The sequence below is a fragment of the Poromitra crassiceps genome (genome assembly GCF_964638095.1).
Source record: "Poromitra crassiceps genome assembly, chromosome: 11".
Taxonomy (NCBI): Eukaryota; Metazoa; Chordata; class Actinopteri; order Beryciformes; family Melamphaidae; genus Poromitra; species Poromitra crassiceps.
Window position 1 is genome coordinate 22,171,474 of NC_139643.1, and position 17,867 is coordinate 22,189,340.

At 43.0% G+C, this 17,867-nt stretch overlaps 2 protein-coding genes across 2 annotated transcripts in view; one reads left to right on the forward strand and one right to left on the reverse strand.

Moving 5' to 3' along the window:
* Positions 1–6,691: 6,691 nt before the first annotated feature.
* The window catches only part of LOC310784898 (protein lin-28 homolog A-like), a gene marked incomplete at both ends in the record, with an annotated part of 15,311 nt that continues 4,135 nt past the window's right edge, over positions 6,692–17,867 (reverse strand). The window contains 2 exons of the mRNA XM_083645929.1: positions 6,692–6,929; positions 13,762–13,940. Of these exons, the coding sequence (XP_083502055.1) occupies positions 6,692–6,929; positions 13,762–13,940 (417 nt within the window). The remainder of the gene's footprint in view (positions 6,930–13,761; positions 13,941–17,867) is intronic.
* LOC310785694 (uncharacterized protein) lies at positions 8,451–11,481 on the forward strand (the record flags this gene model as incomplete). The annotated part of the gene is made up of 6 exons (XM_083646833.1): positions 8,451–8,652; positions 9,002–9,088; positions 9,197–9,328; positions 9,547–9,692; positions 9,980–10,083; positions 10,934–11,481. The coding sequence occupies 6 exons, from the start codon at positions 8,451–8,453 to the stop codon at positions 11,073–11,075; spliced, it is 813 nt and encodes a 270-aa protein (XP_083502959.1). The 3' UTR covers positions 11,076–11,481.

Below are 17,867 nucleotides of genomic sequence, written 5' to 3' on the forward strand. Positions count from 1 at the left end.
CATTGTAGACTACAGGAGGAAGGGGGGGCCCACACCTCCCAATCACCATCAATGGCACAGTGGTGGAAAGGGTGGACAGCTTCAAGTACCTGGGCCACGAGACTCCTGAACACACACAAATAAACAATCATGTAGTAGCTGTACGGCAGCTGCTACCATTATGTTTAATTATGCCTATGTTATTTGCACCTGTGCAAACAGAATGTTTAATTATGTTTAAAGGTGTCTATGTTAGAAAAGAAAAGAAAAAAAGTTTACTGTTATTGCTTGTTGTTTCTCTTGTTTTCCTGCATCTATATGCCCTGTTATTTTGCACTATGTTGTAACGGAGTCTACAGCACAAGAGTTTCACACATGATACTTGTACTACGGAGTGACAATAAAAATCTTGAATCTTGAATCTTGAATCTAAAGTGCCTTAGGTTGAAGCCTATCTTGGATTCCTGTTGATGAACCGGGAGATCCACCTGCCTTCTTCTGTCTCATCCACAAACCCTATTCATAGCTTTCAAGGGGCGTTACGTGCTGCCGGGAACGCCCACCTGGCGGTCAAAAAAAACCTGTTCATTCCGTTGCCTGCGAGTCGACTCACGCTGTTTGTTCAGCCAAAGTGCCGCATAGCCTACCTGTTGTGCTATCGGTTGCACTAAACCGACGAGGAGACACGCCTGGCTTGTGCTTTTACAGAATGCCGTCGGAGAAAGAAAACTCAGACAGGAGGAGGTTGTGGATTTGTGCGATTAGATGTGGTTCAGTTGCTGGGGAGGGCAAATGGCTACCATCAAAGTACACACGTCTTTGCGGCCAACATTTCATCAAAGGTAAGCTCAAGTAACGTTAACGGGGTATTTTAATCATTATTGTAACGTTACTTGAGTTTATACCTTTGAGGAAATGTTGGCCGCAAAGACGTGTGTACAAACGGCTGAACAAACACTGCGTGAGAACCTAGTCGACTTGGCTGGCAGCGAATGAACAAGTTTGTTTTTTGACCGCCAGGTGGGCGTTCCCGGCAGCACGTAACGCCCCTTGAAAGCTATGAATAGATAAGCCGCCCTGGCAAGAGCCATGTCGCTCCTCGTTCCCGTGGCGTCTCTGGGCCTGGTGTCGGCTCCTACTACGAGGAGAGCAGCTGATCGCCTCGTCGTCTGGGCCCATACATCGGCCCAGGGTGCTACTACTACTACCACATACTCTCCTTGCTTTCTTGTGCATTGGACTCAGGACTCTGTGCTGTGTTAAGCCAGGCAGCCACCAAGCTTAGAAGCTCTGCTTATATTTATAGCCTTGCTGCGTTTGGAAGTATGACATCACTGGTGATGTCATAACTCCTGTCTGGCCTCGATGATGTCACACTTTACACTTGTAAGATCGAACACTTGTTCGATGATGTCACCGATGGCCTTGTGATGTCATCTTGTGGTGATGATGTAGAAGCGGCCAGGGGCCTAGCCGGGCCCAGAAGCCGGCCTGCCGGCCTGGTGTTGATGCGAAGCCTCTAAAACAGTCTGTTTCAAGAATTTTGTCCGGCCACAGCTATACCGTTTTACTTGCTATCCATGTATAATCTAAAGATTCCACTGACAGTTTCTTTGTCATTTTTTACACAACCCATTATTCCCCCCAGAGGTGACACGTTTGACGCTTTGTATGCTTTTATTTTGAAGGCAAAACAACTTTTTTCTGTTCTTTTCCTTTGCTAACTCTGGCTACCTTCATTTGCCAGTCAGTCACACAAACACAAACACAAACACACACCCACACACACACGCCCGCGTGTGCGCACATACATACACGCACGCACGCACGCACACGCACACACACACACACACCAGAGATTCTCACAAGTCATTTTTTGCAAGTCCAAGTCAAGTTTCAAGTCTTTGAACTAGAGTGCAAGTCAAGTCTCAAGTTTGTAATGAGCGTTCTATCATCTGCTGCCATCCGGTCCTGCTTAGAACATTGCTTAGTAGCTGATGTGAAATCACCATACAGTATCAACATTGATTAGTTGATATGATCAATTTAAACAGGATATTACAATGTAATATGAAAACACACAATGAAAGCTTTCATTTAAAGTTAATGGCTGTGTAGTGTGTCTCTCGCCAAAAGGAAACTTAAAGGGGGACTAAACCCCAAGAATTCTGGCAGAGCAGGTTTAAACCCATAGAGGGCACTTTGCTGCCTGGTTAATAGCATTTTTCTAAAAATCTGCCATATTTCGTATAGACAGCATTATGCAATCAATTTCCCTGCATTTTGTAATAAATTCGTACTCATTGCGGTACTACAAAATGCGGGAGTTGTACTTTTTTTATGATGGTTATTTTGTAATAACCACCGCACTATGTAATAATTGGGTTGTTACAGATATTGTGGCGACAATAGCCTAAAAGCAGCATGAAACTTAGTATCCACGTCATTAACACTCATCAACATGCTGTGTGTAGATGCAGGATCAATGAAACACAAACCTCCTCCTTCTGGCCTTTATTGTCCCATTGCATTCCAGCACAAACGATCTGTGTAGTTTGGTTGAGAAGACAATCAGCCAGGTGGAGAGATGAACCAAACACAAACACTGTCATTGTCTTAAGATAAAGCTACGCAGCATGTGTGAATAAAGATCCGACTTACCCAGAAAGGCATCACCCCAAATGTCAGTGTTTCTGAAGGAAATCTATTTATGCATGTCTTCTAACAATTCTATCTCAAATTTCTTTAGCAGCACAGTTCGGTCGACGTCTCCACTCACGTGTGAGCTTCTGCTATTTGACAGGGTCATTTCACATCTCCCCCAGAAAGACAAAACTGCTGGGCGTGTCTGATCTGGAGAGTGTAGATAATCAGTGTTCGTTTCTTTTGTGTATTTTAAAAATACACAAAATCTCTCCGCCTCCTGTACACAGCACTTCATTCTAAAACGTCCCCTTTGGTCTTCAATACCAGCTAGGCTAGGCTAGGTTCTCTCACTGTAACCTTACTAGCAACCTATAAGACGCATATAAGATACAAGAAAAAACAGCAATGGTGTGATGTTATGTCAGTTTGAGGTAAAACACATTGAGGATTGGAAATGTAAAACAACAACAACAACAACAACAACAACAACAACAACAACAACAACAACAACAACAATAATAATAATAACCATAATCATCATCATCATCATAATCATAATCATAATCTAATAAAAAGGCATAAACATCTCAATATACAAGATAATAAACACACATTTACAACAATGGTTTTTTTTGGGTCTGCTGTTGTCCAGCTCCCCATTTTAAAACCACATTCTGGACACATCCTGAGGTAGACTTGTATAGATTTTTTTGACAAGACGAATCCCGCCTTGGTCACACACACATAAGAACAATACACAATTATACAAGAAAACGAGACAAATGTAAAGCACTGGGACTTGGAGTCGATTCGATTATTACGCATGGTAAATTAGACCCCATTGTAACGCAGCAAAGTGAGCACTCTGCACATAATAGAGGCGTAATGCTCCTTAATGGTGATCCGTATTGATGCTTTTAAACGCACTTTGGTCCCTGCTGACATTCTAGTCCTTGAAAAAGCGATTCTACTAGAATCCTAGACTTAATACCATCCAGACACAGCAGCATAATGAACATTATATCAATATTGTGGGAAAAGATGCTAGATATGTACAGTCAAAACAATACTGTGATGATCATTTTAAATCTAGTGTCATAGGTGCTTTGACTTGCTTTGACTTGGTAAGGGAAATGTCAATGATATCTGCTGTGTCATCTCTCTGGATACCAGGTCTGGCATCCATCCGAGCAAGACTTGATCATAAATATCTTATCAGTGCTGATCATCAGTCATAACTTGATCAAGACCATAGTCATAAGGATTATTCCTATTGACACTTAAAGGAAAGTCCACCCTGGGACACAGTTTGGGGCACACCTTTCCTCAACCTCCCTCATCTACATCTACTCTAGTTAGTGATTTACTACATTTCCCAGAATGCCTTTCGACAATCCCCCAGAAAAGGGGCATGACCTTGTTACCTTCAATCAAATGTGGGGAGTCTGGGCTGGTAAATAATAGCTAGCTAACTAGTTTGTCAACTTTAGGGTGTGTCTGTGTGATCACAGCGCCCCGTATTCAAAGACTCCATAGACCAGAATGCAATGCAGCCACAAGACACACCCCTTATGATGTGTTGTGTTTTGAATCTTGTTGTGTTTTGAATAAGGGGTGTGTCTTGTGGCTGCATTGTATTCTGCTGAGGGTACTGTTGGTGGAGGAATGGATTTCTCCCTGTATGACTGTTGAACATCGGAGCCTCTATGAAGAAGTCCCTTGAATTCCTTCTAGAGTCACCAACCTTCTTGTTTGGTGTTTAGAGACACCAAAACCTGATGTTTACCGTGATGTTCTCCATAGCGTCCAAAGTGTCCAAGAGTGAATTTTTCCTCATATATTATATATACTTGCTGCTCTATATTTTATGGCAAATAATAACATAGAGATAGTGCAATCAACCAAACAACCCAAGACATCAAGTAATTAACTTAAACATTTTAGACACATCCTAAACAAATGCTATCAGAAGAGTTCTCCCCGAGTTCAAAATGAAGATTCTGAATAAAGCGAATTCAGGCTGAAGTGTGAATCGGCAAAGCAATTCAAGCAGAAGGAACCTCCCACCTGTGATAATGAGACGTTTGTCCACATTGCATTGCTTTTAGCAATGTTACACACACAGACAGATGATGCTGATTTGTGTAAACCTAGACACACTTTACACAGGAATGCAGTGATTCTACCTGCGCAGTAACATTTCAGTTAAGTTGCAGATCGTTTTAAACATTACGTCATCGGTAAGCAAACCAGAGCACCATAATAGAATTGGATGTATCTGTCAGAATAGGTATTAGCTCATAGTATATTTAGTGAAGCCAACCATTACGAAATGATTAAATATTAAGCATTAAACAGAGATAGTACAATGTTACTGCGCAGGCTGAAATACATATTTTGTAAAGTATGACTAAAGACAGCTGTCAACCTGTGACAGTGGAAGAGTTAGGAGGGAGATCCACTTCGAATAAATAGTCAATAAAAAAGGTAATATCTATTTACATTTTAGTGGTAAAATAACCCAGCCTCTGAAGTGGAACAAGTAAAAGCTTGAGACTTTTAGCGTAAGAACCATTACAACAACGACCAAAAATCAGCTCCTTCCAAGAAAGCCTGTGCTATCATCACTCTGGCCTCATCTCCAGTTTTCAAGTAAAGTATGTGAGGAAATTATCAAAAATCCCTGACTTGTGAAACAATCCATTTTGAATAATACCGCTTCGCAGACAAAGCCTGCCCATACAATCGACACTGGTCTTGCATAAAAGTTCAAATAGTGGACAACAATCTACTGTCTCAACACCAGTGGAAATGATTGTGCAGAGACATGTGTGGTAAAAGACTTTCAATGACCAAGAGTTTTTCCCAGTGGATTAACGTTGGCATTTGAAAGCAGCACCCATCAACCCCCCATTGTAAAGTGGAGGTTATGGCACTTATGAGAAAGCCTGTGACCATCACTATTCACTGTCGTCAATATTCGAATGAATGAAAATGGCTCAGAGTGAGACCACTCATAACAAACCCCTGTATCAGTCTGACCCTACCAGAAACCCTGGCTCAGAGACCACTCATAACAAACCCCTGTATCAGTCTGACCCTAGCAGAAACCCTGGCTCAGAGACCACTCATAACAAACCCCTGTATCAGTCTGACCCTAGCAGAAACCCTGGCTCTGAGACCACTCATAACAAACCCCTGTATCAGTCTGACCCTAGCAGAAACCCTGGCTCAGAGACCACTCATAACAAACCCCTGTATCAGTCTGACCCTAGCAGAAACCCTGGCTCAGAGACCACTCATACCAAACCCCTGTATCAGTCTGACCCTAGCAGAAACCCTGGCTCAAAGACCACTCATAACAAACCCCTGTATCAGTCTGACCCTAGCAGAAACCTTGGCTCAGAGACCACTCATACCAAACCCCTGTATCAGTCTGACCCTAGCAGAAACCCTGGCTCAAAGACCACTCATAACAAACCCCTGTATCAGTCTGACCCTAGCAGAAACCCTGGCTCTGAGACCACTCATAACAAACCCCTGTATCAGTCTGACCCTAGCAGAAACCCTGGCTCAGAGACCACTCATAACAAACCCCTGTATCAGTCTGACCCTAGCAGAAACCCTGGCTCTGAGTCCAATCATGACAGCTTTTCAGACAGCCTGTCCGTGTGTGCAATGCATTTACAGAGTTGCAACACCTGACTCCATTTTCTACAGAGAGCTTGAGTCAACCAGGTGCTCATCATCTCAGGTGAGTCCAACTAGAAACTAGAAGCATCTCTGGCGACTAAACATGTGTTGCAAAGGGCTGACTCAAAGCCAGGGGGAACACTACGATGCTTCTGATTGTTTCACTCCAAAGCTAAGACACTTATCTAAGGCAGGGGAAAAAACTGAGAATGAATAAGAAAGTCTTTTGAGTTTTAAAGGTGAGATATGGCGATTGGCACGCCAGCATCAAAGTGATTTCTCCTCTTCTCCGTTCAGTAAATAAACCCTGAGGTAGTTTAGGTCCGTAAGCAGCAATTCCAGTGGAAAAAACCTGGCAGTTTCCCTGACGCCGTCACTCGGTGCTTTGTGACGAGGCGGCGTGCCTTGGCTCCTCTGTTCCCTGGGAGCCTGGAGACGCCTGCTGCTGCGCTCTGACTGGACAGGCAGCCACCATGTGGGCCACGCTCTGCGCTCTGAGTGGACAGGCAGCCACCATGTGGGCCACGCTCTGGCAGAAATGACACTTTTTGGGCTGAGGGGGCAGCTGGCATTCTTTAGCGTGATGGTCCGGGCCTCCACAGTTGTAGCATCTAAAAGCACATGAATAGAGAGGATAAAATGGGTATTATTAAAGAATGTATTAGGGAAAAATGTATGAACGTGCGCCATAAAAAAAATAAGTTGCATATGTCATATGACGACATTGTTTGAGATGTCTTCGTTGCGACAACTTGACAATTAACCAAGACAACAAAAGCTGTCAATGTCTTTGTTATGACAACTGGACATAACCAAGACAACAGACCTGTCATCAACATGGCATAGCAGGCTTTAAGATGTCCTTAAGTACACTGTTATAAACTCATTTGCCAGTGTAATTGCACTCAATGACATCTTAATGCCTGCTATGTCATGTTTATGACAGGTCTGTTATCTTGGTTATGTCGAGTTGTCATAACGAAGACGTGTTAAATAATGTCAACGACATAATCTACCGAATGACACTTCTCAATGACAGCAGTCGTAAACATTCACGAAGCCTCCTTCATGCTTCATGACAGGTGTCGTGTCATGTCATGGTTATGACAGTGTCATGTCAGTCGTCATACTGCGCCCTCAGTATTACCCAAAGATTTATGCTGTTAAAATATACCAGACATATCTGCAGAAAGAAGAAATGTATGCAGTATGAAATGTACTATAAAGCTATCTAGCAACTAGTACAGTAGTAGAAAATAATTTTGATTTGTATATAATTATTATGAGATTGAATTTACAATTGATATAATCCAGAATGTATTTAATAGTTTTAATTCCCTGATCTACAACTGGCAACAAAATAACTGATGCTTCTCATAGATTATGTTCATCTGCTACAGTGCATCATTTGAGCAGATGACATCTGGGGTGGTGAAGTGATGCCGTGATGCCGTGATGCCGTTCTTCCACCAGAGGGCGACACAGACTCAAATTTGGTTTCAGATTCGCCAGTCTTGTCACATAATCTGCCAAGTGCCTACACTCATTCACATCTAGCCCAAAATCCAGCTTCAGAAAAGTTTAAAAGTCAAGCAAGAAAATGAATGTAGGCAAGCCTTGGGATAAAGGCCAATAAGCCATGTTACATAGGCTAAAGAATGTGCAAGCTAAAGCCAGCTAGGATCGCTGTCTACTGGTTGTGTCCAAGATGACTTTAAAACGGCTTGTGACCAACCGGTCCTAAATAAACCTGGATTTGACCCCACCCTCCTATAATTATCGTCCAATTTCGATGCATCTTTATAAGAGCATTTTTACCGATGCCGATGCACTAACCGATGCACTAACTGACCAGCAGGCTAGTTACTGGGAGTCAAGTGTCACCCTATCCAGTTTAACATAAGAAGTAGCAGCCTAAAGAGCAGATGCAGCATAACAATGTGCAATGCCAGGTAGTCATCTCAAATGTCACATGACCCCTGAGTTCCTGTTGAAACGGGTTCCTGTGAATCGAGCGATTCGATCGCAAAGCCACAGCAGCCACACCCATTTTGTCATTTAGAATTTAAAAAAAAAAGAGTGACAAACTGAAAACAAGTACAGAGATATCAAGTAGCTGACTGAGACAGAAGATGGAGATGTCTGAACATGTTCACATCTACGACAACGATCCTGTGGAAGAAGAGGAGCATCAGGGAGAAGAGAGGGCCTTAAACACAGCTGGAGGGAGTGAGGAGGCGGAGGAGAGGATAGTGGCCATCTATGAAAGTGTAGACAACTATGGGGGTCGCGACGCCAGATCAAATACGGCGAACACACCACATCAACAGCTAGGTGGGTAACAGCACGCACACGCACACGCGCACACACACACACACACACACACACACACACACACACACACACACACACATACACACACACATACACATACACACACACTCACACACACACACACACACACACACACACACACACACACACACACATACACACACACATACACATACACACACACTCACACACACACACACACACACACACACACACACACACACACATACATACAGCAAAGCCAGAAAATCACAAGTCATGCAATGAACAGCACTATTCAGTAGCTGTGTAACAGACCCTCTCATGCATGTATTACTCAAATATGACGTGGTCTGTTTTGTTCTTACAGCGACGAACCCCTACAAGTTAACTACAGTGTGTCTACTGCTGATGTGCCTTCTCCTACTGGCTGCCCTCATAGGCCTTGGGGTCCACTGTGAGGCGTTCACTATCTCTATCGCACAAGAGATTTGCTCTCTTCAGCATCCATTTTGCATATTTGTCTCTACTGAAAAGCTAACACTGTTTTTGACTTCCTGTGCAGATACAAAAGCTGATGGCATCTTACAAGAGAGACTCTCGATGTGTCATTTCACATCCTTTGCAGAGAGAAGCAAACTGCAAAATCTCCACAACAAGACCTGGGCTGAAAACAGAAACGCTTGGTTTGAGCTCAGTGAGTCTGTCTGTCTTATTCTGTCTGTGTTTCTCTCTCTCTTTCTCTCTCTCTCTCTCTCTCTCTCTCTCCATCTCTGCGTGCGTGCGTGTGCGTGCATGCGTACGTGCGTGTGTGCATTTACATGAGTGTGCATGTACTGTACATTTTGTGTGCATTTGTGTGCATATGCATTTATGTATTTTATTTGGTGCTCTTAACATCCTCTCCTCTTGCAGACCATTTCTGTAAAGATGGAGGATGTAGACAGTTCAACAACAGTTTTTACTACATTTCCGATAATAAAAAAAGCTGGAATGACAGCAGGCAGGACTGTATGCAGAGAGGAGCTGACCTGGTCATTATAAACAGCAAAGAAGAACAGGTAAAGGCCAAGGGAAAAGTGGCAACCCCCATGCCCCCCCCCCCCCCCCATTGCTGTTGATCGTAAACTAATAATAATAATAATAACAATAATAATGATGATAATAATAACAATAACAATAACAATAACAACAACAATAATAATAATAATAATAATAATAATAATAATAATGATGATGATTATTATAATAATAATAAATCATCTTTAGAGTGATTTAGTTTGGTTAAAACTGTTGCACACTTAGTTTTAGTGTGTTGATGTAATTGGTCTTTTAAACAATTCAACAGAAATTCATCAATTCCTTGAGCAGGATCAACTGGATTGGTTTGAGTGACATGGCTGAGGAGGGAATCTGGAGATGGGTGGATGGTACACTTCTGAACAGCACAGGGTAAGATGTCCGTTCTTCAGTTCTATTTTCAGTGAACAGCTTGGCCTCATAACGCTTTGTGTATTTACATAAAGTAGCCTACTGTAGGTGAGTGGAGGCTAAGTTGTCACGTGGGTGGTAACTACTAGCTATGTGAAACAAAGCCAAAAGTTCTTATTACAACATTTTTTTACTTTCCTAATAAGATGTTACCTATGTTGAATACAACAGTCAACTCAAAACACTCATACTGTAATATACCATAAAACAATTTAGACCCCTTACAATGTTAGTATAGCCAGGCTACCTGATAGAGAAACCATCCAATCTATCATCTCAATCAGCTGTTTTCAAAGTCTGAGACAGACGAGATAGATACAGATAGATAAAGTCCGTCTGTGTGGGAACTGGCACGCGAGACTAGACGGTGGGGGGAAACACCCATATAACTCAATGGGCTGATTCACCAAAGTCAAAGGACGGTGCTGCAGCTCTACACTACACGATTGGGAATTCAACAGCAAGTACACAGACGTCTGTTCAGATGTAAGTTTACTGCGGTGGTTGAATCCCCAATCCTGTCTGCCTGGGTTGGGCTAGCAGCTAAATGCTAACTATGCTGGCTGGGAAGAACGGGAGGATTTCCCCCATGCTGACAAATTGACCACGCCTCTATGATGAGACACCGCCTGAATATATAGCCTGATAGTGCTGTTTGACATACTTCAGAATCAGAATCAGAATCAGCATACTAGTTAACTGCTGCGGTTGCGCATTTTCGGGTGTTGTTGTGATGTCACGCTCATTCGTCCTATAACTTTTTCTTCCAGTAACGTATTCATCCTGTATCTCTTCTTCTTTGTTTTATCAGGTTTTGGAGAAACGGTCGGCCCAGCGTGGAGGAGGAGAATGACTGTGTTAAAACTCATTTGTATCAAGAACTAAACAGCTGGAAGGCTATCGAATGCGACTCACCGCAACACTGGGTCTGCGAAAAAGTGATTGACTTCTAACATTCTGTGTCATCTCAAATGAATACTGTGACTTTACACCGCACACCAAGATTGTCATTGTCATTCACACAGAGAACGTGAAATTCTCCTTTTAAGGGATCGTCTTTTAATGTTTGTAAAGCACTCGGTAATCTATCTTTTGTCATAGCTTCAGAACAAGAATGGCCGATATCAGTATTTGTTAAGCATTCAGTATTAAGTGTAGATTTACTGGCTCCTCTTGTCGGCAGTCTCAAGACTTGTTTTTTTAGCCAAGACTAGACCGCATCCTGCCTGAGGAACTTAGATAAGCCTCTTCAGTATTATCTTTCAAATCATGTCTCAATACACTTTCATCAACCTGCTGTAGTTTTGCACAATTCTTTTTAAATTTTCTTGTGCCATTCTAATTTCTTTTTAACCCCCTTAGCATTGTGCTTTCCAACTTTAACTCCTTTGTATATTTTACAACTCTTTCTTTTTTGTGTGCCTTATGATAAAGTACATTGCAAACTCTGAAGAAGAGAAGCGCTATATCAATAAAATCTATTTTGCCAACTTATTCTGGAAGGATTGAGAGATCATGTTTTTACAAACGCACTCCACCGCATACTGTATTATTGGATGCATATGAGAACAACCAGTCTTCATTTGATCAAACCTTGAAAATGCTTTCACTAAAATCAGTTTCAGTACAGGGTGCAAAAACTGCATATTCTGAGCATGGGCAACTTCAGTGCAAAGTGCAAATGTCATGGGAACTCTAAATAGGTTGATTACAAATTCTAGTTTCTTTATGAATGCATGCATCCTTTGCGAATTAAGAGCAGATGTTGCTGATTTACAATGGCAGGTAGATTATGTGTCTCACATCAATTCGAATAAAAAAAAACATCTTAACTTTACCCCACTGCCACAATGATTATTTCGTTTTAACAGCACACGCACACACACACACACACACACACACACACACACACACACACACACACAGACACAGTGTGCCAGTCTAAATAATAGTCTGGCTTCTAGAAGTGAGGAGAAACTGTTTATCTGCACAGAGACACTATGATGACCAGTTGTGGGGGTGGGCACATTGGGGGGTGGGGGGGGGTGGGGGGGGGGGTACTATTTGCGATGGAAAACCAACAGGTACTACACAGCGAGTAGAGGTGAGTAGTCAAGGTGACAGCCTATATGTGGTTGAAAAGCGCCATAAGATCTGAAAGCAGATCTCTATAGACCAAATCAGCGGGATGTTTACATTTACTTCCGGGTACCCCTGGGTCCACACATTATAATGGCGGTGAACGGCACAAACTGACGTGTTGAAGACAAAAACAGACAAAGAAGACAAAAATGGTTTGTCCGTGTTGTGTTGTTGTTTAATATCATTCATAACAACACTTTCACTAACGTTAGTGGAGACCAGACTAGCTTATTTACCTGTTGGACCAGACCAGAGTAGACTTGAAGCTAAATTAAATTAACGTGGCGTCAGTAGCTCTGTCTGTAACGTTAACGAGTCTGCTCTCGCCGAGAAGAGCCTGGTGACGCGAGGTTACGAGTCTGCAAAAAAACAGCGAGTTTGACATACAAACAAACGTTATTAGCTAGCTAACACTACATAAAACAAACACAGAAGAAAGGCTAGATACGTCGGACAAGCATGTTTACCAACCGTTTAACCATTTAAATTGAAAGTAGTCGGCCGAAAACAACGAGGGTTTGACAGCATTTATTTGACAACACGCACATTTAAACCTGCCGCCTTCCCCAAGTGGTACCCGGAAGTAAATTTGTTTACATGGTGACGTCACAGTGATTTGGTCTATAGAGTAAACAGGTTGAGCCCTGGATCTTCTCACGGCTAACCATCACTTCCTCCCTCTCCTCCTCCTTTTATCCTGGATCTTCTCATGGCTAACCATCACTTCCTCCCTCTCCTCCTCCTTTTATCCTGGATCTTCTCACAGCTAACCACCATCACTTCCTTCCTCTCCTCCTCTCATCCTGGCCGCCCAGCTTGCTATTGATCGGTGTGGCCGGAGCTCGGGCGGACGAGGGGAGAGGGAGCTCTTTGTTTCCAGACTACACTGACCTTTGAACCCAGTGACCCTAAGCTCTCTCCACCCCTCCACCCTCCACCTCATTCACACACCACACCCCACCCACACCCTCTGACCTCTGACCTCTGCCTGGGCGCCTACATCTGTTATCAATTAAATGGATAGGATCCTTTCCCAAATGCAACGTTTATGTTTGGGAGCCGGCGAGAGAGAGAGAGAGAGAGAGAGAGAGAGAGAGAGAGAGAGAGAGAGAGAGAGAGAGAGAGAGAGAGAGAGAGAGAGAGAGAGAGAGAGAGAGAGAGAGAGAGAGAGAGAGAGAGGAGAGAGAGAGAGAGAGAGAGAGAGAATTGGGAGAGAGATTCATTTGATCATTGCCAACCGTGATTAAGTTATATGGTCAAATTGAAAGATGCTATCAAATGAATGGCCTCTGCTGATCTTAATTATAGACAATAATCAACAAAACACGCCTCACAGAAGACTAAAACAATTGGAAATTAATTACAGTTTACTTTTACATTTTTAGAGCTTTGTTCTTCTCTGATTGTTGTCGCACTAATGACAACTGCAACGCGCTCACCAGCAAACCTACAGTCTCAACGTCAATTTGAAGCAGAACGCAAATAAAACAACTTCACCTGTCCCTCTTGGTGCGTCGTTTCGGGCCACCCTTGGGTCTCCTCTGGCTGCCCAGACACGGGGCTTCGTCGGGCCCAGTGACCCGCACAGACTCCAGGCCTTGGGAGGATTTCTTCCAGGTGAACTCCACGGCCTCGCCCTCTTTGAGACTGCGGAAGCCCTCCATGTGCAGTCTGCTCTGTCAGGATGGAGAGAGCAAAGGAAGGGGCAGAGGGTTTCAATGCTGTGAAGGTCTCAGGTGCAGATATGACACTCAAATCAGACAAATCATTCTATCAATAACCTTTTTTTTATTTCAAGAACACGTTTTACAAAGAAAGAAAAGGTTCGAGAACTCTCAATAGACAGTAAAAAAAAATTCAATCTTAGTGATTTTCTATTCTACCGTTGGTCGATTCGGTCAAGAGCGCCCACTGACTATGGCGAGGTGTGGCTCTCCTTAGCCTGAGTGAGTCTCGATTTGAACTTTGTTTGGTTGAGTTTGGTAGTTTTTTAGACATCTATCTGGAAGCGTATATCTAAAACACACACACACACACACACACACACACACACCAGGGAGTATTCAAACCCAATGCCTCTAAACTGACCAACGTCGACGGTGACCAATGTCTAATAACTGTTTTTATTATTATTATTGTTTTATTATATTTTGGTCATTTTGGAAGGTTTTCATGGAAGCATCTGGGAACACAGTCTCAGGGAATCCCCAGCTGCCTTGTAAAGTCCAGTCCTATTGACCGGCCTGTTAAAACATCAATGCTTTACACCCCTCCCCCCTCCTGCAGGACACACCCCCCCCTGTACCAAAGCATTCCTAACGCCCCCCTCCTCCTCCTCCTCAGCGCGGCCGGCCACCGACGTGCAGCAGAAGACCCTCCAAACTGAGCCCATCTGGTCACGTCTCAGACTGACCGCCACATCAGAGCATGGATGCTGGGAAAGGGCGGAGGGGGAGGCACGCATTCCTGGAATAGCTCCGAGGAGAGGCAGCGGGAATGTGCACACCTTGAGAAAAACAACGTCTCGTGGTAAATCACCGTGAACTGCGCAACACTATTGACTCGCTAATACCATACCATGCTCAGTGGCCTTGTGGTTTGAGTGTCCGCCCTGAGACTGGGAGGTTGTGAGTTCGATCCCCGGGCCGAGTCATACCAAAGACTATAAATATGGGACCCCTTAGTGTGTGTGTGTGTGTGCACCTGTGCTTGTTTCAATATGCTCTCTCCATAGTGCCATGAGGAAATTAATTCTCAATTTGCGCGTTTGCGTGAATGTGTGTGTGCATGCGAGCGTGTTTTGTCAGCTTTGAAACGATATCGTCCTCGAGACGAGATGCTCTCTCTCTCTCTCTCTCTCTCTCTCTCTCCCTCTCCCTCTCTACACCTGTGACTCTGTGCAGACGATAGCATGCAGACCGGGGAGCTGGGGGCGGGGCCTATAAGCTAAGTCTCGTCCACACATCTCGTGGTCTAACACACACTCATTGAAGTGGCTGCACTGCACCGTTGAACAAGTCCAGTAGGGGCATGTGGGGAAAATGTGGCATAAATTTCAAAGATTTCTGATCACATTACTTTGTTATACTTTTTTTTTTATGAAAATAGGGGCCAGGTTGAACAATACCGAAATTCTCCTTTAACCAAGCTGTTTTTCTAATTAATCAATGTGATGTGTTTGAAATTAACCGCGTCACCCGCACGCACCGTTTCACTCATATACCTGTATGTCGTTTGGAAAGTAACCTATTCTGTTGTTTCGGTATGAGGACGTGTTGTTATTTATATGACATTTTCCTGGATGATTACCGCTGCAGTCATGTTGTTCAGCAGGTTCTTCCACATTGCCTTCCCTCCACCTCAATGTACACCCAGCAGCCATTTTGTGTCTAAAAGGCAGGGTAAACACAGGTGCAACCAAAACATTAATGAAGGCCCCTGCAGCACTGGAACACCTAAATGGATTGAAACTTGGAAACCCTCATTCATGTTTTGGGTGCACCTGTGTTTACCCTGCCTTTAAGACACAAAATGGCTGCTGTGAAATTGGCCCATAACGTGTGGTGGTGAACCTGCCTGGAGGCTCTCCACAGCGGCCTCCTCTCCTCTCATCATTAGCCGGGCGGTGCCGCGGCCGAGGGGATCGTTACGGGAAAGGATTCCCAGTTCCCGGCTGCCTAACGACCTCAGCATTCCTGCTCGCCCTGTCAAGACACTCACCCATCTGTCCTTCCTCTGACACCTCTGACATCAACGTGCAGGCTGGAAGTCCACAGTGATAGGTTAGGTCGAGCGAAACAGAAGGTGAGGTCATGTGATCAGAATGCTTTGCCTATAGACTTTAGGTTAGGTAGAGCGATATGATGAACTTTTGTGGATAAATAACTCAAATTAAATTAATTAAATTCTTTATTTGAGAAAATATATATACAAAATATTAGATAGCTCACCCAATCTTGATCTGTTTTTTTTTCTTTCTTTCATTTTAGAAATTTCAAATTTCTCACCATTTTGCTTCATCTGTATACTCTTCAATCAAAACATCAAGATCCAATTTGGACTCACCCACGTTTCACTAGAAGCCCAAAACAAGCACGTGAAGGGCTCTTTGCACCCGTTCGTTCATATAACTATTTATTATTAGTTTAGAACAGGGTCAGAAACCTGAGAGGAGGTCTCACCTCCCCCAACCCCACATGGGGGGTGGGACGCAGATTGGGGGCGGGGTGGTTCTCCCTGATGCTTTAATGGCTCTCTAACAGGAAGCAAACCCTTTTCAATAGAAATGTTTGGGCCTAACCTCCCTCCCTGTCTGTGCCCAGAGCAAATAAAGGACTTTAAGATGTGCTAATCTTCAGGTAATTTTACACCAAGGACACATCAGATGTCTTACATTCCAGCCACGAGGGGGCGACCTCCCAGCTTTGATTGCATTTATGAATGATTTGTTTTAATAGCTTTGAGGCCATTTACACCTGGCGCTAACATGCATTTTCTGTAATCAGATTGCAATCAGATTGTGTTTAATCACTTGAAATGCCATGGTGTAAACACTGACAAAACGCATTGAAGAAGGATTGCAATCTGATCGGCCAAACCACCTCCGGAGGTACACAATGTGTACACTGTACACATTGTACACAAGTGTAAATGCAATGTGTCCTCTCAATCTGGATACAGCAACTTTATGCGGATTGAGAGGACACCCATTTCTGCCATCAGATTGCAATCAGATTTCGCTTTTCTTGGTCTCAGCCGTCGATGGTCTCAGCAGACAGCAGTCAGCTGGAATTGAAAAACCTAATTGCCACAATAACGTCAGCATTGTACATTGATGCAAACATCAGGCTGAATTGATGTGTTGAAATATTCAAAGTTGAAAAAACCAGATGGGAAAATACTTGTGAATTCTGTTTTATGTTATATTCCAAAATCACATGTCTACAGTTTTTAGACTCAAGACTTTTTTTATATATATATATTTCCCCCCACATTTTTTTTTTTTTTTTTTTTTTTTTTTCAATATGTCAAAAAGGATTTTTTAAAGGGTCATCTAGGAACCTTCTCCATCTTATTTATGATATTATATCAGAATTTTTAGCATGGCAGCCAAGCAATGTGTTATCTAGTGAAATAAACCTGAAGCGATTCAATCTGATTGAAACCCACAGGGAATGTTTTGTTACTGACAAGAAGAGTGTCTTGAGGCACAACTAAAAAGTCATGGGTTCAAGTCCCATACAGCCATGTGTGCTGCCCATGAGCAAAACACTGAATCCCTTATAGGCTAATATATATCCATAAGTCACAATAAGCAGATCATCTAAAAAAAAATGTGAAACAGACCCTTAACAAAGCATTTACTCATGTCAACCTGACATACAGCAAAACAAATTCCAATTGCATAGTTTATTTAGGGATGTCAGCCTTCTGAAGGTACACAATAACCATTAGTTGCTTAAATTAGCATGAATATTAACTGTTTATTAGTCATTATAAAGCACTTATTAATGTGAACTTATTAATGTGCATGTTATGCATGATCATAATGTACAATACCTTCAACAAGCGAGTTTTCTCTCAATAACCTCGTAATTAGCCTA